The 19,094-nt window shown below is 36.2% G+C and overlaps 2 protein-coding genes across 2 annotated transcripts; both read left to right on the top strand.

Annotated features, from left to right (window-relative positions):
• The first annotated feature begins 4,714 nt into the window (after nucleotides 1–4,714).
• On the top strand, nucleotides 4,715–11,007 carry LOC107630208 (VAMP-like protein YKT61). The gene is made up of 6 exons (XM_016333287.3): nucleotides 4,715–5,174; nucleotides 5,679–5,776; nucleotides 6,416–6,520; nucleotides 7,640–7,705; nucleotides 8,367–8,453; nucleotides 10,664–11,007. Exons 1-6 carry the CDS (start codon nucleotides 4,982–4,984, stop codon nucleotides 10,712–10,714), a joined length of 600 nt encoding a protein of 199 aa, XP_016188773.1. The 5' UTR covers nucleotides 4,715–4,981; the 3' UTR covers nucleotides 10,715–11,007.
• A 2,943-nt stretch (nucleotides 11,008–13,950) lies between these two features.
• Nucleotides 13,951–16,114, top strand: LOC148570267 (uncharacterized). The gene is made up of 4 exons (XM_088506931.1): nucleotides 13,951–14,020; nucleotides 14,141–14,263; nucleotides 15,018–15,127; nucleotides 15,287–16,114. The coding sequence occupies exons 1-4, from the start codon at nucleotides 13,951–13,953 to the stop codon at nucleotides 16,112–16,114; spliced, it is 1,131 nt and encodes a 376-aa protein (XP_088363057.1).
• Nucleotides 16,115–19,094: the final 2,980 nt, after the last annotated feature.

The raw sequence follows: 19,094 nt of genomic DNA, 5'->3' as shown, positions 1-19,094 counted from the left end.
AATAAAAATATAATAAAAACTAACTAAAACATACTAAAAACTACCTAAAAACAATGCCAAAAAGCGTATAAATTATCCGCTCATCAGTGCTATGCACAAAATTTGATTTGATATATATATTTTTCAATTGAAAAATCCAAATTTTCTTGTTTTTGTCAACAACAAGAGATGTATATGTCTTGATCAATGAATGCATGAATAGTTACCCATTTTCCAATTTTCCACAATGAATATCCCATGTAACTTAATCACCAATATTTTCCAACAACTTTTCCCCATACTTTGAGTAACACACACTACTCCACCTAAGCTAATAAAAGAAGCAATTCAAGGATATCAATGATTTTTCGCTTTAGGGAGAATAATGTGCTTAGAATCATAACAAAAGGGGATTTAAAGGCTCAAAAAGGGGTTACAAAGGTTAATGTAAGGGTTGAACATATGGGTTAATGAGTTTAATATCAAAAATGGCCTCAATCATCCTAAATGCATTCAAACACTAAATACAGGATATATAGATTCATGCAAATCTAAGATCACAATAAAAAAGGAATATAATCACACAAGAATAAACTTTATGGTTGGATAATGTGCAACCATCTATTAGAGCTCAAAATCTCACAAGGTATATTGTTCTAGCTCTTTTTCTATGTTCTATGAAAAAGAGTACTTCAAGCATGTCGAAAAACAAATTTTCAATTCAATCAATGGCACGCCCTAAGAAAGATTTCATTAAAAATTCTTGTTGTTTTACCAAACTTATTTACTTTATCATGCAGCAAGCAACTATTTACTACCATAAAACCATAAGCACTAAAGAAATATATACAAACAAACCAAACAAAGTGCAAAAAGAACAGAATTGTAAAAATTGAAGAAAAAAGCTAAAAGGCATTGCAAAGTGTCTAAGAAAAGAATTTTACCCCCCTTCAAAGTTGTCGAACCTCCCCCACACTTAATTAATGCGCTGTCCTCCGTGCATGCTCATAATCCGGGAGAACGATAACTTGGGGGCTCCACCTTCAGCTGGTGGTCACTGGCATGGGTTGATGACTTCCATCTTTCTCCTCCCCAACTAACTCTGATGAAACTTTGGGAGTTGGGCCAGGGTCTCTTCCTTGTAGTCTTGCCTCTACCCACTCAAAATGCTTATGCTCAAGTCACTCCATGTCGTGGATATCATGCAATATGTCTTGGAAGAAGTCCGGAAGAGACCAGAGAAACGGTAGAGGAGTTGATGAAGTTATTGGATTTGATGATGGTGCTGTAGGTGCTTTCCTCTTGGAGGGTGTCTTCTTTGTCGATCCATCCAAATCTCCTTTTGGAATGAATTTATTGCCTCTTGGTATCTTGAACATGACGTCCGTCGGTTGCCTCTCTACCCCCGCTGCTATAGCTAGTCGCATCACCATCGATGGAAAAGGAATGTTGATCTTTTTCTTTTCAATGAGTTTCCAAATTGATGTGTGGATCAAAGGCACAATGGCTATTTTCTTTCCTTCCATAATAGCCCAAAGTAGCAAACCAGCTCTAAGTCTAACATGGGTAGCATGGGTGCTAGGAATTATATAGTCGGCCACAATCAGATACCAAATACGCGCCTCGGCATTCAAGTTGGAATAAGGAATACTAGCGGGAACAGATTTCCTCCCCTTGCTATATTCCCATGACGCACTGGAACGGCCGATCTTCTTAAGAATAGGAAGGAAAGACATTCTCCCTTTGAACACATCCACTTTGATCTTTGAATAATCATTCTTCCCAGGCAAAATGTGGAGAATCTTCAGAATAGCTTCTAGAGCCTTGTTGGAAGTATCCAACATCTATTGTTTATTAAGGACTAATGTAATGTACTTTTGCCAATTTTAAAAATATAATTGATACAATTTGAATCTTAAGAACCGTTGTGGTACAGGACACTTATTTTAAGGATAGCTTTACTCATTGTAATTAATTCTGCAACAAACTTATTTGTAATCGAGAAAGTATAAGGGACAACTACACCATCAACCAATTTGAACAACTTATTTGAACTTAGGATTTTATATTTTTTAAAAATAAAATTTTGAATAACAATTAGGATTAGCACCATGAAATTAGGATTAACATAATGTAATTCTCCACTAATTATCATCGTGTGACAGCTTCGTCAACATGAAACGCTCCACTGCATATGCCATTCACCCCTACGTCCTCCCCCTCCACCACGTCTGCCACTCGCGATAGCATCCTTTCCTTCCATCGTGTCTCATGGCGATGCTGTTCCTTCTTCATCTAGTTAAAAGAAAAGGAACATAAGAAACATTCGAAAAGCAATCAAAGAAACATCCATGAAAAAAAATCCGATATCAAACACCACTCATAAACAATTTTTTCAACAAATTAAAAAAGAACATTTTGAAACTTATAAAAAAACATCCAGTAGCCAACAGAAAAATATCCAAAATCCGAATTAAAAAGAGTATTTAATAATGGAAAAGAAACATCTGGAGCCATGTAAACAAAAAAAAGAACATCCGCAACTCTATGTTAAGAAACATCCATATAGAAAACAAAGAAACATCTATCGAAAAGCAAAGAAACATCAATTTAATCAGAAACAAACACCTGTCACTGTAATCGAGTCACTGGCAAAAGGGTCGGCTTAGGGCTGATGCACGGGTGTGGTGGGGCACAGCGCAGCGACAGACTACTGGAGATCCTTCGCGTGGCTGTTGGCATCGTCTTTGACGGAGAGGAGACTCGGGCAGTTGCTTCTTCGGGAGGACGGGCGGCATTGGGTCGAGGACAGGTAGTTGGGTTGCGGGGGGCGGTGATGGCATTCAGGACTCCCTTCGTTGTCGCCGGCAAAAGGGCACACAACTTGTTGTTGTAATGGGAGAGTTGTTGGCACTGGCTAAGAGGCAGCAGCGCAATTACGGGAAGTGGAGCGGCATCGTGAGTAGGGGTGCATGGGAGAAGAAGGAGAGTAGGTATGCGGTTAAAAATTTTTACCGAGTGTGAAAGTAAAAAGTAAAACGAGAGTTAAGTTTGAATATGAATGTCAGGATGTGAAATAATTTATGTTATTAAATTTTTTATTAGGTGAATTCTATAGTGTAGAATGTAATTTTTTTTTCTACACATATAGAACTTAGGTGGAAGCTTTTAAAAATGGTGAAAACTCAGGTGCAGTCGACTTCACGTGAAATTGATACCTGAGAACCGTTAGATGATTTGACTGATTTGACTAAATTTTCATCTAACGTCTCTTAGATATCAACTTCACGTGAAGTCAACTTTATCTGAGTTTTCACCTATAAAAATAGACACCTGTTGTACTACACTCTATGTTTAATCAGGTCTTGTAGTCTCTTGACTAATCAATAGGATAGTTTGCAGTGATTTGTCTCTTTATAATAAGTATTAGCTGAACTTAATTTTTGAATGAAAGTGTTAATTAGGCGGGTTAAATTTTTTTTGTATCAGGCCAGTTAAAAATTTGGACCATATTTGAATTTGTGCTAAAATAAGTCCCTACTTAGCTGCTTTTCATTGCTATAGTTGATTAATTATTATAATTAGTTGTTTATAACTTTATCAATTGTCCATGATCAAAGAAAGAAAAAATACCAATAGTCACTTTTGATTATTTTAATCAAAAAATAAAATAAAATAAAATAAAATATTAAAAAATAAAAGTCTGATTTTAGAAAATAAATTACAATGTAACTTTATCTCTAGATCAAACTTCTCTTATTGCACTTTTTCTCTTATATTATAAACATTATATATGTTATAATTATTTAGATTTTAAAATATTATTTTAGATATTTTTTTAAGAAAAATAAAATCGTGCAATAAAAAATATTCATTTAGAAACTAAAATAAAATATTTTAATATTTGATTTTCATATAAAACAATTATACATATAAGTTTAGTGTGTAAACATAATAATTATAAGGGTTAAAATATAACGAAATAAAATTATGGTCATATTATTTATTTAAATTAGAATAATTTTCTTAAATTTGTACTAAAATCGGTGTGGCGAAACTTATATTTCTCATCAACCAACAAGAAAAAACAAAATTGTATGTTGGTATTTTATTTGTTTTTCATTGTTTTTTTTGAAAATAATGCTCTGTTAATTTATTTATTTATTTATTTATTTTTGTCAATTAATTTATTTATGTTAAAAAATCTAAAAGGATTATATTGTATTTTTTTGTCCGGTGAACAATTACACTGTATATTAAAAGACCTAAAATGATTATTATTTTGACCCAAATTAAAATATAATTCAATTTTTAATTGGCCTATTACAAAAAAATCTAACCCACCTAATTAATATTTTCATTCAAAAATTAATCTCAGTTAATATTTAATATAAAAAAATAAATCACTGCAAACTATCCTATTGATAAGTTAAGAGATTGTAAGACTTGATTAGACATAAAATACAGAATAATAATTATCCATTTTTAAAACTTTCACCTAAATTTTATATGTATAGAAAAAAATAGAAATGAATTCTCTTTATTTTTTTAACACTTGAGAGAATAAAGTGTGATCTCTCATCTTTAATTCTATAAGTAGGACTAAAATTAAATAGAAAAGAGAACAATAAAAAGTAAAATCCTACACTAAACACCATCTAATTTTTTTTTTACTAAAAAAAATTCACTCCCAAAAAAAAATTACATTTTACATCATAGAATTCACCTTTTTATTATGGCCTATATTGTAATTCGCAAAATTGGGTGATACTTAGTTGGTCACCTAGCAAAATTGTCTGTTATAAAACTAAAATGTTCCTTGTTTTCAATAGTGTGCAACTTGCCTCGTATTCCATTCCTTTTCTTTTACACGGTTGCACCATCCATTGCCGACTCCATAATCGGAATCCAAGAAAGGAACAAAAAGGAAACTGAGACTTTTATAAGAGCAAATCGAGCGAGAAAGAACTCAGAGACAGAAGCAGTAGGAAGAGAGAGAGATATGAAGATCACATCTCTGTTGGTATTGAAATGCAGTGGCGAGGGTTCGGATCCGGTGATTCTGGCGAACGCTTCGGACGTGAGCCACTTTGGTTACTTCCAGCGTTCAAGCGTCAAGGAGTTCATCGTCTTCGTTGGTCGCACCGTCGCCAAACGCACTCCTCAGGGCCAGCGTCAATCTGTTCAGCATGAAGGTTTGTATATTCCTTTCAAAATCTCAACGTTTTAGGGTTTCATTCTCGCTTTCCGATTCTTGAATTTATGATGACTTTGGTCGTTTTTGAGTTGTTTGGTTGTCGTTTTGATTGATCTAGGTTGTTGATGATACTGTATTTTGGTGCTGATCGCTTCTCTAGGCGTAGGATTTTTAATCATTTATTCTGGGTTCTGCTTCTGCTATTTACTAGAAAAGTTTACAAATGTTTTTTTTGCTTCCTTTTCTTCCTTTGGGTGGGGGATGGGGATGGGGGTAGTGGACTAGTGCTTTTTCTAACAGCAAAGGAAAAACAATAGAAATTGTAGATCAATTTGTGATGAGTGATGGCAATATATTTTGGTCTCTGATGAGGATAATCTTCATTTTCATTTGATTTTAGTTTTTGGTTGTGATCGTTCAACGCGATGGTTCGGTACGGTTTCTTGTGTTTGAAATTCTGGAAATTTAAAAACTTGTTTCACTTTGTTGCTTCCTTTTCCAGAGTACAAGGTGCATGCTTACAACAGAAATGGCCTTTGTGCTGTGGGATTTATGGATGATCACTACCCAATTCGAAGTGCATTTTCTCTTCTCAACCAGGTGAGGGTGGGATCAATGTTTTCCGTGAACTGTTAAATTTTCCTTGTAAGACTAAGTAGGCTTAGATCATAAAATGTTAAAGCTTTAACATGCATAAACCAAGTTCAACAAAGACTCTTTTCTGTAATCCCTGCTACCGATACTAAGTGACAAGCCTTAGTCTTTGGTTCTTTAGTGGTTGTGGGATGTGTGGCTAATTTGGACTCTGCAACAAGTGTAAAATGGCTTCTGTATGATAGGAGAGTCGTGATGTGAGAAAATTGGGGAGAACAGTGTGTTTGGAAAAGGAGAAACAGAGTCTCTTGGGTGATCTTGTAAATGCTCCTAATCCTAAATTATAGAGAGATTGATAACCAGAATCACAAGAATCATGAAGCCACTTGATGAGCGTCCATGGTGCACCTGTAAAACCAAACCTCCGTTACAAATTCAATATACCATAGATTATTAGGAATCTAGATTTGAAACTGTAGCAGCAATCTCAAATCTCAATCATCAACTGCACCGAATTAATTTTTCCTAACTTTGGACTCCATAATTGGCACAAAAAGAGAGTTTCTGGTATGATACTTATAATTTAGTATTGTTTCATGGTGATGAACTTTCTTTACTATAAAAAAGAAATTTGATTTTTTGCAGGTGTTGGATGAATATAACAAAAAATTTGGTGAGTCATGGAGAAGTGCTCAAACAGACAGCACTCAACCCTGGCCTTATTTGGATGAAGCTCTGACAAAATTCCAGGCATGTAAATACCTTTTCGTTATATTAGCTTCACAAAGAATAGATATTACTAATTTCATTTAAAAATTTTCATAATCTTAGAGCCTGTTTGAAAGTGTTTTCGTTTTCTAATACTTTGAAATTGTTGTATAAAGCTAGTTTGATTTGAATTTTTAAAAACAAGAGATAAAAAAACAAATCTGTTTCACAAATTAACTTTCCAAACAGTTCTATAATGGTAAAATGTATAACTTCTGTTTGGATGGTTTTGTTTGACAATTCACCAACTATATGAACTGCAAGATCTCTATCTTTTTTGTTATTTTTATTAATTTTTTGATTTTTTAATTATTTAATCGTAAATATTACTTGTTATACTCTGCGGTATTTTTCTATTTGTTTTATGTTGCCACATTCAGTTTACAATGTGGTCACATTTCGACGATTTGGGCCGAAGCACGCATTTGAAGAAAAGGAAAGTTGTTTAACACCTGATAGAGCAGAGTTCAAGAAATAGTGTTGGTGGGATAATAATGCCAATTGGCAGGTTCAGATTATCAGTTGATTCAGATGTCTGTTGTCAGACTAACTCAAAGGATCAACTGAGATCATTTCAAACTGATGTTTGCCAAATCAAAGCAGACTCTGGTGCTGAACATGTTGGCACGTGGAGGTGGCCTGTGGCTGAGTTGCAGTAAGGAGCTTCCTCACCATTGGCTGCAGAAAATAATTTGTAATGGAAAAGCGGGTGATATGCCAAATGGAAGAAGAAAAAGCAGCTTCTTCTTTGGCAAATGGAAGTTTGTGAGGACACTTGATGCTCCCCTGTTAAAACTAGTTTCTTAAATTAGAATGATGAATTTCTTAAAATTTATTCTCTATTTTTTTAATTATCAAGCATATTATTAGTAAGACTCGAGCTGTTTTAAGGTTTTAAAAATTAATCCAGAAAATTTCTTAGCAGGCAAGCTGTTTTTCTTTTTTTTCTTTTTTTTTTTTTTACATTTTTAAAACACCAAGAACCAGTTTTCAGTAACACTTATCAAACGGGCTATAAGTTGTATCAATGTTTCCCTGTCCTTCGATGAATACTTTTACATAATTGCATTTCACTGGAATCCTCCTTCTACATATTGTCAGGACCCTGCAGAGGCTGACAAGTTGTTGAAAATCCAAAGAGAACTAGATGAAACAAAAATCATTCTTGTAAGTATTGGGTTAACTATGTATTGCTTTATATATTTGCAAAACAGTGAATTTCTTCTAAAATTCACTTATCCTTAGTCAGACGTTTTTCCTTATATGTAATTATTCAAGTTATAAATGCTTTGTAGCTTTTATCACTTTAATGGAATTTTGGCATTGCTTTTCAAATACATTTAGTCGCAGATGACAATGTCTGCATTATGGCCAAGTGTTCTCTCTCATGAGGCAAAATATAATGTACTATTACAAATTTCTGTATGATATTTGTCGGTGGGTTATCAACGAATCAGTTACTATCAATTCTGTTTCATCAAACATATTAGTGTTTCTTAGACTTAATAATTCACTTGTTCAATTTAAATTTGATGTTTGATATTAGTGTTTCATTTCTAAGAATCGTATACACATGAAAGCATGAAGTAGTTTCATTTCAACTGATTTCTAATGTCATTGTCAAGGACCTTTGACTTGTTTTTAACATTTATAGTTTCTCTGACATCGTTTTTACATTTTATATTCCTTTGGCATAAGTTTTATATGTATAAGTATTTCCATTTGGACTTCAAGAAAAGCGTAAATCGTCCCTCCAACAATCCCATTGACCTTCTATTTGAGTTATTTTACTATTCTCTCACTGTCTGGTCTTTAATTTTGTAAACAGCATAAGACTATTGATAGTGTGCTTGCTCGAGGAGAGAGGCTGGACAGTTTAGTTGAAAAGAGTTCTGATTTGAGTGCAGCATCACAGGTACACAATAGCTCTTATTTTACTTCTTTGCATTTGTTTCTGATAGTCTTTGAAGGTTATCATTAAGAATATTGGTGATCTTATTTATATTATTCTTTTCATTCATGTCTTGGCTTGTAGCAATTGTAAGTTGTCTGATTTTAGACAATTACTGATACAAGCTCATTCAGCCTAACAAGCCAAAAATGCTAGATAATTTAGTGTGGCACCTCCGGGAATACACACTAGTTTCCTAAAATTAAACAAATCTTATTTCATTTTCACCTGTTTAACAACAATATACGTGTAATTGAAACAATCAACTTTAGCATTACCTCTTCCATGGTACTGGTCATGACTTGCAAATATAGACAATGTCAGCTATACAAAAAGGATATTCAAAACAGAATAACCACCTATGGATACCCTTATTTCATTTTGCATCCAAAAGTGGATTATCTCCTATCGAGTCACATTTCAATCATACACATCTCAACTCTCAAGTTGTTGGTCTTGGCAACTTCTTATGGTTAGAATCCCTCCTAAGACATAAGCAGGGTTAACATGATACTGTTGATCTAAGAAGCATATCTGTTGACATGGACAGTCAACATAACATAGACATGGGGACTCATCAAATTCTTAAATTGTAGGATATATCATATATATAAACATGAATGTGAAGTTGAAGATTTACAATATCTTTAGATGCTCATAGATATCAAGACCTATGATGCATATAAGTTGACATGGAATGTCATAATCACATAGACATGGAGATGCACCAAATTCTTAATATATATATATATATATATATATATGAAGTTGCTAATTTTAACGTTTCACTACCATCTAAGCTCCGTCAAAACATGTGTAGCATTCTTGACATACACATGCCAGTACAAGTGGATCTTTGGGAATTTTTTGTTTGATACAAATGCTAGTACAAATATTGCTTTGGCTTTCTGATTCATATACAATCTAAAATAATCTCTCAACGAATAACTTGCACTTTTTTATATTTATTCTTTAGTAAATTCAAATTTTTAATAAAATATAATAAACTTCATGATGATCGATGTCTTAAAATGACTGCACATTAAATTCAAGATCATAAAAAGGTAATAATGCTAATAACAATTCCAGAATCGTTATCGAAGTTATAATTATGGCTTCGGAACAAGCTTTCTGGAGAGATATAGGCTTTCTCCAATGATCTATGATAAATTTGAAGGATTGATTTCCTCATCTTTGAACAACATTTGGAAAGGATTTTACAAATGCCTTCTTAGATTTTACAGTGCTTTCTGGAAATATATCCGTTAGTTGGGTTGTTTGGTAGATATGCAAAGAGATTAGCCTGTCTTGTCACATGAATCAATCTTGTACGGCCTACTATTTTTCTTTGGAGGATGCCTTATCCTCTTTCTGTAGTGATACTCTTTCTTTCTTAATAAAAGAAAAAGTTGCATTCTCTTAGAAGGTATTATCTAGTTATTCTCATTTCATTATAATTGATATTTTAATGGAGGTTAAGTGTGAATTTATAAGACATGAATGTAATTGCAATGATAGTTGGTAGGGATAAAATGGAGAAGCGGGAATTGGACACCAAACTCCCTATATCTCCTTTAAATACCGTATATAGTGAAGATATTGGAAGAGTTAGTGTACAATTTTTTTTTTAACTCTAAAATACTCTTCATTATATATAATCCATAATTTTTTTTTTACTCTTCAGAACTCGAATCCAAGTGCCTATTGATAAACAAAATAGTAAATTAGTGTCTATTGATTAACTTGTATAAAATAGTTAGACAGACTTGCCAAAATTTACAATGCTTCTATTACATATAGAACTTTTTCTCTACGCTTACCTTGATTTTGTACCCTTAAGAGTGTCATCTCTTTTCACAGTTTTCTCTTTTCTCCTACCATCAAAAGAATGAGACATCAACATGGACACTAACACTTTCATTCTAATTTTGTGGAAGATAATTCTTTCATTCTAAATTATAGTTATCGAGTTATTTCCATTATTTATACATCCCTTTTCTTTTCCTGGTAGTTATCCATTGATGAATGTTAAATCAGTTGTTCTATTTATTGCCATGATTAGAGTGAATTATTTGAGTACATATTTGCTTGTGTATTTGAAAGAAAGCAAGACGAACTTTTTGGATTAATTTGCTATGCTGACACAAGAACCATGATGCTGGTGTTTGAAACAGATGTTCTACAAACAGGCGAAGAAAACCAATCAGTGTTGTACCATATTATAAACTTTGAAGACCATCAGTTTCCAGTGAACTCACCTGAATCCTGTTCTGATGTTGAGGCTGTTGGATAGGAGAAAATAGCTTCATTATGTCTATATATCTATATACATATCTCACTTTCTCCGTTGTTTGCTTGGTGAAATTCTGTGGTCTCCGCGATATATGTATTGCAGACGGGAACTGAATGTTGGTTAAAGGTCTTACCGTGTTGATTTAAAGAGTTAATACTCTCATTTACGTTGTCTGTGATTCATAATATGTTAATTATAGTATACATAAATTATTGTTTCGATACAGCCGTTCAGTCTATGTTAAATGTCATCTTATCCCCTGCAATGGTTTTTTTATTTTCATGCCCTCCAGTCCCTCTTATTCTGGTGGATGACAAAAGGGAAAAAGAAAAAAAAAATTTCAAAATGAGTATCCATGGAAATTAATGGTTATAGGACGAAAGCGGAAATCAGTCCTCACGATATAGGGGGATAGAGGCGGGAAGAGGTCCCTCTCCTCCGGAGACATGTAAAATTCCTATAAAATGTGAAAATTGTAATAGAATTGTGATTCCATTTATATAAAAATTTGAAATTAGAATTCTAGTTATTGATTTTGTTAATATGAAACTTGAGTAAATAATTATTTTGATACCTGAAAGATTTTGAATTTAACAAAATGGATTTCAATTTTCATTTGTGACAAAATGAATTCTCAAATATCAGTTTAGTTTGACAAAATGGGTTAATCATTAATTTATACCATTTTGTTAGATAAAACTGATATTTGGAATTTTATTGTCAAAAATAAAATTGACACCCATTTAGTCAATCAAAATCTTTTTTATGTGTCAAAATGTGTATTTATTCTATAGAATTTAATAAAATTATTTTTTTTTTAACTTCATATGTTTTCTAATGAATGCAATATGTTTTTTTATTTTTTATATTAGATTTTGTTGGATTATATTGTTGAGAAGATTTTATGCAAATAATATATTATATACACTCATTCTATTAGTAGAACTCTCAAACTTCTTGAGGATTGGACAAGACATCTTAGGTTGAACCAATATACATTGTTGTGTATTTAAATGTGTTTGATCGATTTGGGAGCAAAAACGATCCTTGCAATTAGGCCTGGAAGTGAGCCAAGTTGAGCTGAGCTAGACCAAGCTCAAGCTCAAGCTCAGCTCACCAAAAATGAGCTTGGCTCACGGCTCGACTCATTAATAATCGAGCATATTTCTTAAGCTCAAGCTCGGCTCACCAAAAGCTCACGAGCTGGCTCAAGCTCACGAGCTGACTCAAATAATAGAAACATAAATACATAATTTATAATTTTATATCAATAAATTATAACTTATATATTTTAAAAAATATTTGAAAAGAACAATTTTATATATTGTTTATCTATCAATAAATATACATTTTTTATTTATGTCCTACATCAAAATTATATGTAATAAATAAATATAAAATTTTAAATAATTAAGATCATTAATATATATATAATTATATATTACTATTTCATATGTATATATATAATATTAAAAGTATAAATTAGATGCATATAGGATATGTGTATTAATTATATATATATATATATATATATATATATATATATATAATCGAGCCAGCTCACGAGCTAATGAGCTGAGCTTATCCAAGCTCAAGCTCGACTCATTTAATTTATGAGTTCAATTCTAGGCTCAAGCTTGGCTCACCAGCTCACGAGCTTAGCTTATCGAGCTATTAACAAACCGAGCTCGAGCTGACTCATGAGCTGGCTTGACTCACTTCCAGCCCTACTTGCAATGAACCAAACCGACCAGACTTTCGGTTTATTAGGTTTTTGGTCAAAACGGTTATTTGGTCAAAACGGTTAGCTCGATTTAGTTCTGATAATTATGAGATCATGTATTCATTCTAGCGGTAATTAATGAATGCAAGACAAAAGCCAAAAAGAAAAGTTATGACTATCTTTGGCCCCAAACTTGGCTCCATATATTTTTGTATATTAATAACTAATTTAAATTAAAAATATCACATTTTAACAATATAATAAAATCCAAAAAAGGAAGCTGTTATAAGAGTTACCTGAAACGTTGATTTGGGCTTGAATGGGAGGTCCAGATCCCTTTATAAGACATCGTCCGACTTGTTGATGCTGAGGTGCCGTCTGTCCGAGTTCCTCGCGAGAAGGTGTGGGTGGTACCTGCAAGAGACTCCGATGTTTAAGTTAGCAAGGACCTTAGGCAGGTTTTTAGTAGATTAGAACGTGCGTTATACCTAGGGGTTCCAGTGTATTTATAGTAGAGTAGATAACCACCTTTATTGGAGTAGTCCTTATCTTTTCTGTTAGATAAGCGTTCCCTTTATCTTGAGAGTTTGTTGAGATCTACCTTCTAGATGAGATAGAGTCGGCTGGAGAGACTTTATGGAGGCGGTTACGCCAGGCTGAGCTGGACCTTTAAGTCATCATCCGACCTCTTTGAAGAGGTCGGGTCTATCAATAAGTCCACCTTTATTGGTGGACTTTTTGGGTTATTGGGCCTGGCTTTTATTTGTTGGGACAGGGTATGAATAGTGCCCCTGCTTGAGTTCGTTCCTTTTATAGGTCGGGCTCAAGAATTCTATGGCTTCTACTATGTAAGTCGGGTTTTGATCTTGTCGGTGTCACCCAACTTTTTTCGAATTTTTTAACGTTGGAGGAGCTTTAATGACCGTCGAATTCTGCGCGGTGGTTTGCTCCTGGGGATTCACGCGCTTTAAGGGGGCGTAAAAGAGCCGTTCTTGATTGATTGTTCCTTTAAAAGGGGACTTTTCGGCTCTTCTTCTTCTTTTTGTTTGTTTCTGAAAAACTGTTTTGCTTTCTTCTTCACTAAAGTACTTTCTTTGTTGTTTCGTCCGTCTCTGTTTCTTCGAGATTTCTCGATCTTGGCATTTTGAAGGGTTATCTATTTTGTCGGCACAAAGGAGATTGTTCGTGCTCTTGTTGTTTTTTAGACGCGCTCTTCCTCTCTTCTTTTCGATCTTCTTCGAGGTTGGTTCTCTCTTCTTTTTCCCTCAAGCTCTCCTTTCTGCGTGTGACCTGCTTTGCTGTTGGTTTTGCTTTAGCTATCTTTGCACTTTTCTTTTTGTTGTTTTTGGAGAAATTTTGATATGGAGTGTCTTGAGGAAAAGATTTAAAAAGACCCTTTATTTTTTCCTTTGAATGAATCCTTGTTGGTGTGGCTGTTGTCTATTATGCACTGTGTTGTCCCTAATGGTGCCGTCTTTGACGTGGTGTTTGTGTTGAAGAGGTGCCATTTGTTTTGTTGTGTGGAAGGATTTTGAAAAGAATGGTTTACCCTTGATTTGATTTGTTTTTCCTGACTTGCATTGAACGAGTTCCAACTTCTGTTAGTGACTGTTTGCTTTATTTTGCGCTTTGTAGGTGTAGCATTTATGTCTCGCAAAGTTATGTTGAACATGTCAACTAAGGTTCCCCCTGCTCTTCGGATTTGGGTAGATAGTACTGTTTTAATGTGTGTCCCGATAATTGACAAAGAGTATTGTGGTACATTTCGTAGATACCATAGCATTTGTGAGAATAGGGAGGATGAGAGAAACTATGTCTTAGAACCACCTGATCCTGAAGAGAGAGTCTGTTTTTCTCCTATAGTAGAGTCCGTACATCCTTTCTTTTATGCCTATGATTGCATTTTTACTAGGTTAGGTGTCCGACTTCCTTTCAAAGATTTTGAGGTGGAGGTCTTGCGGTCTTCAAACTTTGCCCCTTCCCAACTGCACCCGAATTCCTGGGCTTTCATGAAGATGTTTCAGCTCCTATGTCGGGAGTTAGACGTCCAGCCTACCTTGAACGTTTTCTTTTATCTCTTGTTGTAACCAAACCATATAGCTCGACCAAGAAGTCGGGATAGATATCCTTCCGAGCTGTTCAGGGTCGGAATGCCTTTTCCATTTTTGACGACTCTTTTCATGACTTTAAAAATTACTTTTTTAAGGTTAAAAGGGTTGTGAATGCCTGACCTTTCTTCCTTTCCAAGAGACAAGGGCCCTTATTTCCCCTGTACTGAGAGGACACCCTCAATATCGTTAAACGGGATTTGTCTGACTTAGATGATCTGAAGAGGGGGATTGTAGACTTTATTTTGGGTACTTGGGCTCAAGATCCCCATCTGGACACGAAGAGATATCTGGGAGATCCTAGCCTTCTGAGGTCGAATCTTGGTAGTTCTTCTTCCCTTGCTTGTTAAATTTTTCTTGTTTTTTAAATGTTGATTTTGACTTCGTTTTGTGTTGCTTTGCAGAAAGTATGGCTCCCAAGTTGGCTATAAAGTATCTGCGAAATACCAAAAAATCCCTCATTGCAAAAAACCTTCAACAGCAAAAAGATATTGGAGCCGGGTCTCAAAAAGAGGTCGGGGCAGGATCATCCGTCTGATCTTCCCTGAAAAAGAAGTCGGGGTCGGGCCCTGCTGTCCTGAAGGTCATCATCCCCACTCCCTTGTCCAGGCCTATGTCTTCCGAGCTCTCCCCTAAGTCCCCTTCTTCTTCTGAGCCTCTCTTTAAGAAATAGAAGGTAGATGACGAGGAGAGCATTTACTTGAGCCGCTTCAACGCCTTGATCTGGGGTGAGAGGAATGTGCTCCCTTATCATCATCTAAGCACGGATGATGTTGCCATCCATAACCATCTCCAGAACTTAGCCCGGGGATGCCTTCGGACGGTTGGAGTGTGTGCGACCCTGGCTAAAGAGTTGAGGGGCTCTCCTATCCAAGCGACGACCAGTACCCTGGCGGCTGCTCGGGCAGATGTAGAGAGACTTGGCGAGCTGAAGAAGGATCTGGAGAAGGAGCGGGATACTTTGAGGTCAGACCTTGAAAGAGCTCGGGAGAGGGCCACTAAGTCGGAAGCTGTAGCTGCCTTGGCTGAAGAGAAGGCCAAGAAATACCACGAGAGTTATACTCGTGTGTTTGGCGAGAGGCTGGCATTGGAGGAGGAGGTAAAGGAGCTGAAAGTAGAGCTTGAGGAGTACCGGGAGTTGAGCGCTTTAGGGATAGATGAGATGTTCAATAACTTAGAGTCTCAGGTCAGGGTCTTGGCTCCCGACCTGGACCTTTGTCCCTTCAGTGTGAACAATGTTGTAGTTGATGGGAATATAGTCCCTGCACTTGACTCGGAGGATGAGGAAGAGGCTCCTGTGGAACCTAAGACCTCGGGGGTTCAGGCCGGTCAAACATCCACCTTGGGTGCTTCCCCTGAAGCAGTGGTGGTGGAGACTTCTATTCCTGCTCCTGAGGTCGTTTCGGACGTACCAGTGTCCGTGCTTCCCCCTCCTTCGGCCGTGAGCAAAGACGCTACTACTGGCGAGGCTCTCAACCCTCTCATGGGTGAGAAGCGTTAAGTTTTTTTGCTTCTAGTGTTTGCTTGATTGCTCAACCTGTGGATTTATGACATTTAGTTTTTTGTAATAGTGGGTAGAAAACTTTACTTTTAGTTGCTTTTGTTTGCAACTTTTATTAAGCAATGCTCGCCCTTCAACTTAATTTGTTAAGTACCCTTTAAGTCTTTGTAGTAGGGTATGGTTTGTTTTAGCTCTCTGGGTCTTAGTTATTAATTTCCTCAAGTATGACCGACTTCGAGTAATTGGACTTTCGCTAAGTTACTTTGACAACTCTGTTTTTATGCCGACCTGTTTTGAGGTTGCTTTATTTGTACAAGTTGTTTGTGTAACTTCTTACATTAACTTGTACCTCGTCACTTTATCTTACTGACTACTTTAGGTTGGTCAATGATTTTTGCAGTTTATCGAGTTTAGGTTAAAGCGTTTGAGATAGGAAACTTAAAAAAAGAAACAAACCAGGAATCTTTTATTATTGTTTAAGAAAAATTCTCTTACAGAGCTATTTACCAGAGGCTTGGGTGCCCCTAGTCCTTGTACTGGTGCCTCATTAAAGAACCCTATCTTTCACGGAAAAAGAGTGCACCTAGGTACAAGACTCTTAGCTATAGTACCTTTTAGGTTACAAGCGTGCCAGGACCTCGGGATCTCCCACCCTTGGAGGTCGAACACCTTATAGGAGCCTTTGCCTAGGACCTCTACTATCTTGTAAGGTCCTTTCTAGTTTGTAGCTAGCTTTCTTTCACCCGACTTCTGTGTTTTAATGTCGTTCCGAATCAGGACGAGGTCGTTGGTGGTGAAGTTTCTCTTGATCACCTTTTTATTGTACCTTAGATCAATCCTTTGCTTTAGTGCTTCCTCCTTAATCTGAGCTCTTTCTCAGACTTTAGATAAGAGGTCGAGCTCTTCTTTTTGAGTCTGGGTGTTAGCTCTTTCGTTGTAAAATTGAACTCTAGGTGATTCTTCAGCTATTTTTATGGGGATTACTGCTTCCATTTCGTATGCAAGTCGGAAGGGTGTTTCTCCTGTTGTGAAATGTGGAGTTGTTCGATAAGCCTACAAGACTTGAAGAAGCTGGTTAGCCCAAGCTCCTTTCGCATCTTGTAATCGGCATTTTAACTTGATCAATATGACTTTGTTGGCAACTTCAGCTTGTCTATTGGCCTGAGGGTGCTCTACGGACATGAACTGGTGTTTAATTTTCAAGTTGGACACCAGGTTTCTGAAGGTCGAGTCGGTAAATTGAGTTTCATTGTCCATGGTGATGGAGTGGGGAACTCCAAACCTTGTGATTATGTTTTTATACAGAAATTTTTGACTTCTTTGAGCAGTGATGGTTGCCATAGGTTCTGCCTCAATCCACTCAGTAAAATAGTCAACCCCTACTATAAGGTACTTGACTTGGCCTGGGACTTGGGGGAATGGTCCAAGTAGATCCAACCCCCATTTAGCAAATGGCCATTATGAGGTGACACTGATGAGCTCCTCAGGAGGTGCAATGTGGAAATTGACATGTTTTTGGCAAGGTGGGCACGTTTTAACGAACTCGGCTGCCTTCTTCTACAAGGTCGGCCAGAAAAAGCCAGCTCGGATAACTTTTTTGGCTAATGATTGAGCTCCTAGGTGATTAACCACATATGCCACTATGTACGTCCTCCAAGACTTCCTTTGTGCTAGAAGTCAGGACGCATTTTAAGATGGGTGTTGAGATCCCTCTTTTGTATAGGATATTGTGGACTAGGGTATAGTTTTGTGCCTCCTTTACAAGCCTTTTATCCTCCTTTTCATCATTGGGGAGCAAGTCGAATTTGAGGTAGCTAACTATGGGAGCCATCCACACTAAATGTTGATTATGTATGGTCAACACTTCTTCTTCCTTTGATATGGATGGCTTTTGCAGAGTTTCTTGAATGAGGCTTCTATTGTTGCCCCCTGGCTTGGTGCTGGCTAACTTTGATAGATCATCAGCTCGGGCATTGGATTCCCGAGTTAGATGTCAGACCTCACTTTCTGAGAAGTGTGTCAATTGTTCTCGTGTTTCATCCAGGTATTTCTTCATAGTGGAGTCTTTAGCTTGGTAGGTGGCATTGATTTGTGAGGTTATTACTTGTGAATTGCTGAACACCAACACTTTTTCTGCTTCCACTTCTTTAGCCAGTTTCAAGCCAGCAAGGAGAGCTTCGTATTCTGCCTGATTATTAGAAGCAGGAAATTCAAACCTTAAGGATGACTCTATCTGAGTTCCTTGATCGCTTTCTAGTATAACGCCAGCCCGGCTTTTAGATTTATTTGATGACCCATCTACGTATAGACTCCATGTAGTGGGGTTCCCGGGATTTTTAATGTATTCAGTGATGAAGTTGGCGAGATATTGTGAATCGATGGCTGTCCGAGCTTCATATCTTAAGTCGAAATCGGACAGCTCCAGCCAGGTCTATTTTTTGCAAGAAATTTTTAATTGGTTGATTAGTACAGACTTTAATGGTATGGGCCTCGAAGTAAGGTCATAGCCTCTGAGATGTAAGAACAAGAGCGTAAGTAAACTTTTCTATCTTTTGATAATTCAACTCTGCCCCTTGTAAGGCTTTACTGATGAAGTAGATAGGTTACTACCCCTTCTCGTCTTCTCGGATCAGGGCTGAGACTATCGCCTGACTTCCCACTAATAGATATAAGACGAGCTCTTTCCCCTTTTCAAGTTGGGTAAGTATGGGTGGTTGCTCCAGCAATACCTTAAGGTCTTGGAAAGCTAGTTCGCATTCTGGGGTCTACTCAAATTGCTTCCCTTTCCTTAGAATTGAATAGAGGGGAAGGGATTTCAGAGCTGACCCTGCCATAAATCTGGATAGAGCGGCCAACCTACCATTTAATTTTTGGACCTCTTTAACATAGGTTAGACTTTTCATATCGAGTATGGCTTGGCGTTTGTCGGGGTTAGCTTCTATGCCCCTCTGAGTCAGCATAAACCCTAAGAACTTCCCAG

The sequence above is a fragment of the Arachis ipaensis genome, chromosome B3 (genome assembly GCF_059453495.1).
Source record: "Arachis ipaensis isolate K30076 ecotype BB chromosome B3, ASM5945349v1, whole genome shotgun sequence".
NCBI lineage: Eukaryota > Viridiplantae > Streptophyta > Magnoliopsida > Fabales > Fabaceae > Arachis > Arachis ipaensis.
The sequence above is the reverse complement of the archived record's forward strand: the minus strand, read 5'-3'. Positions and strand labels throughout refer to the sequence as shown.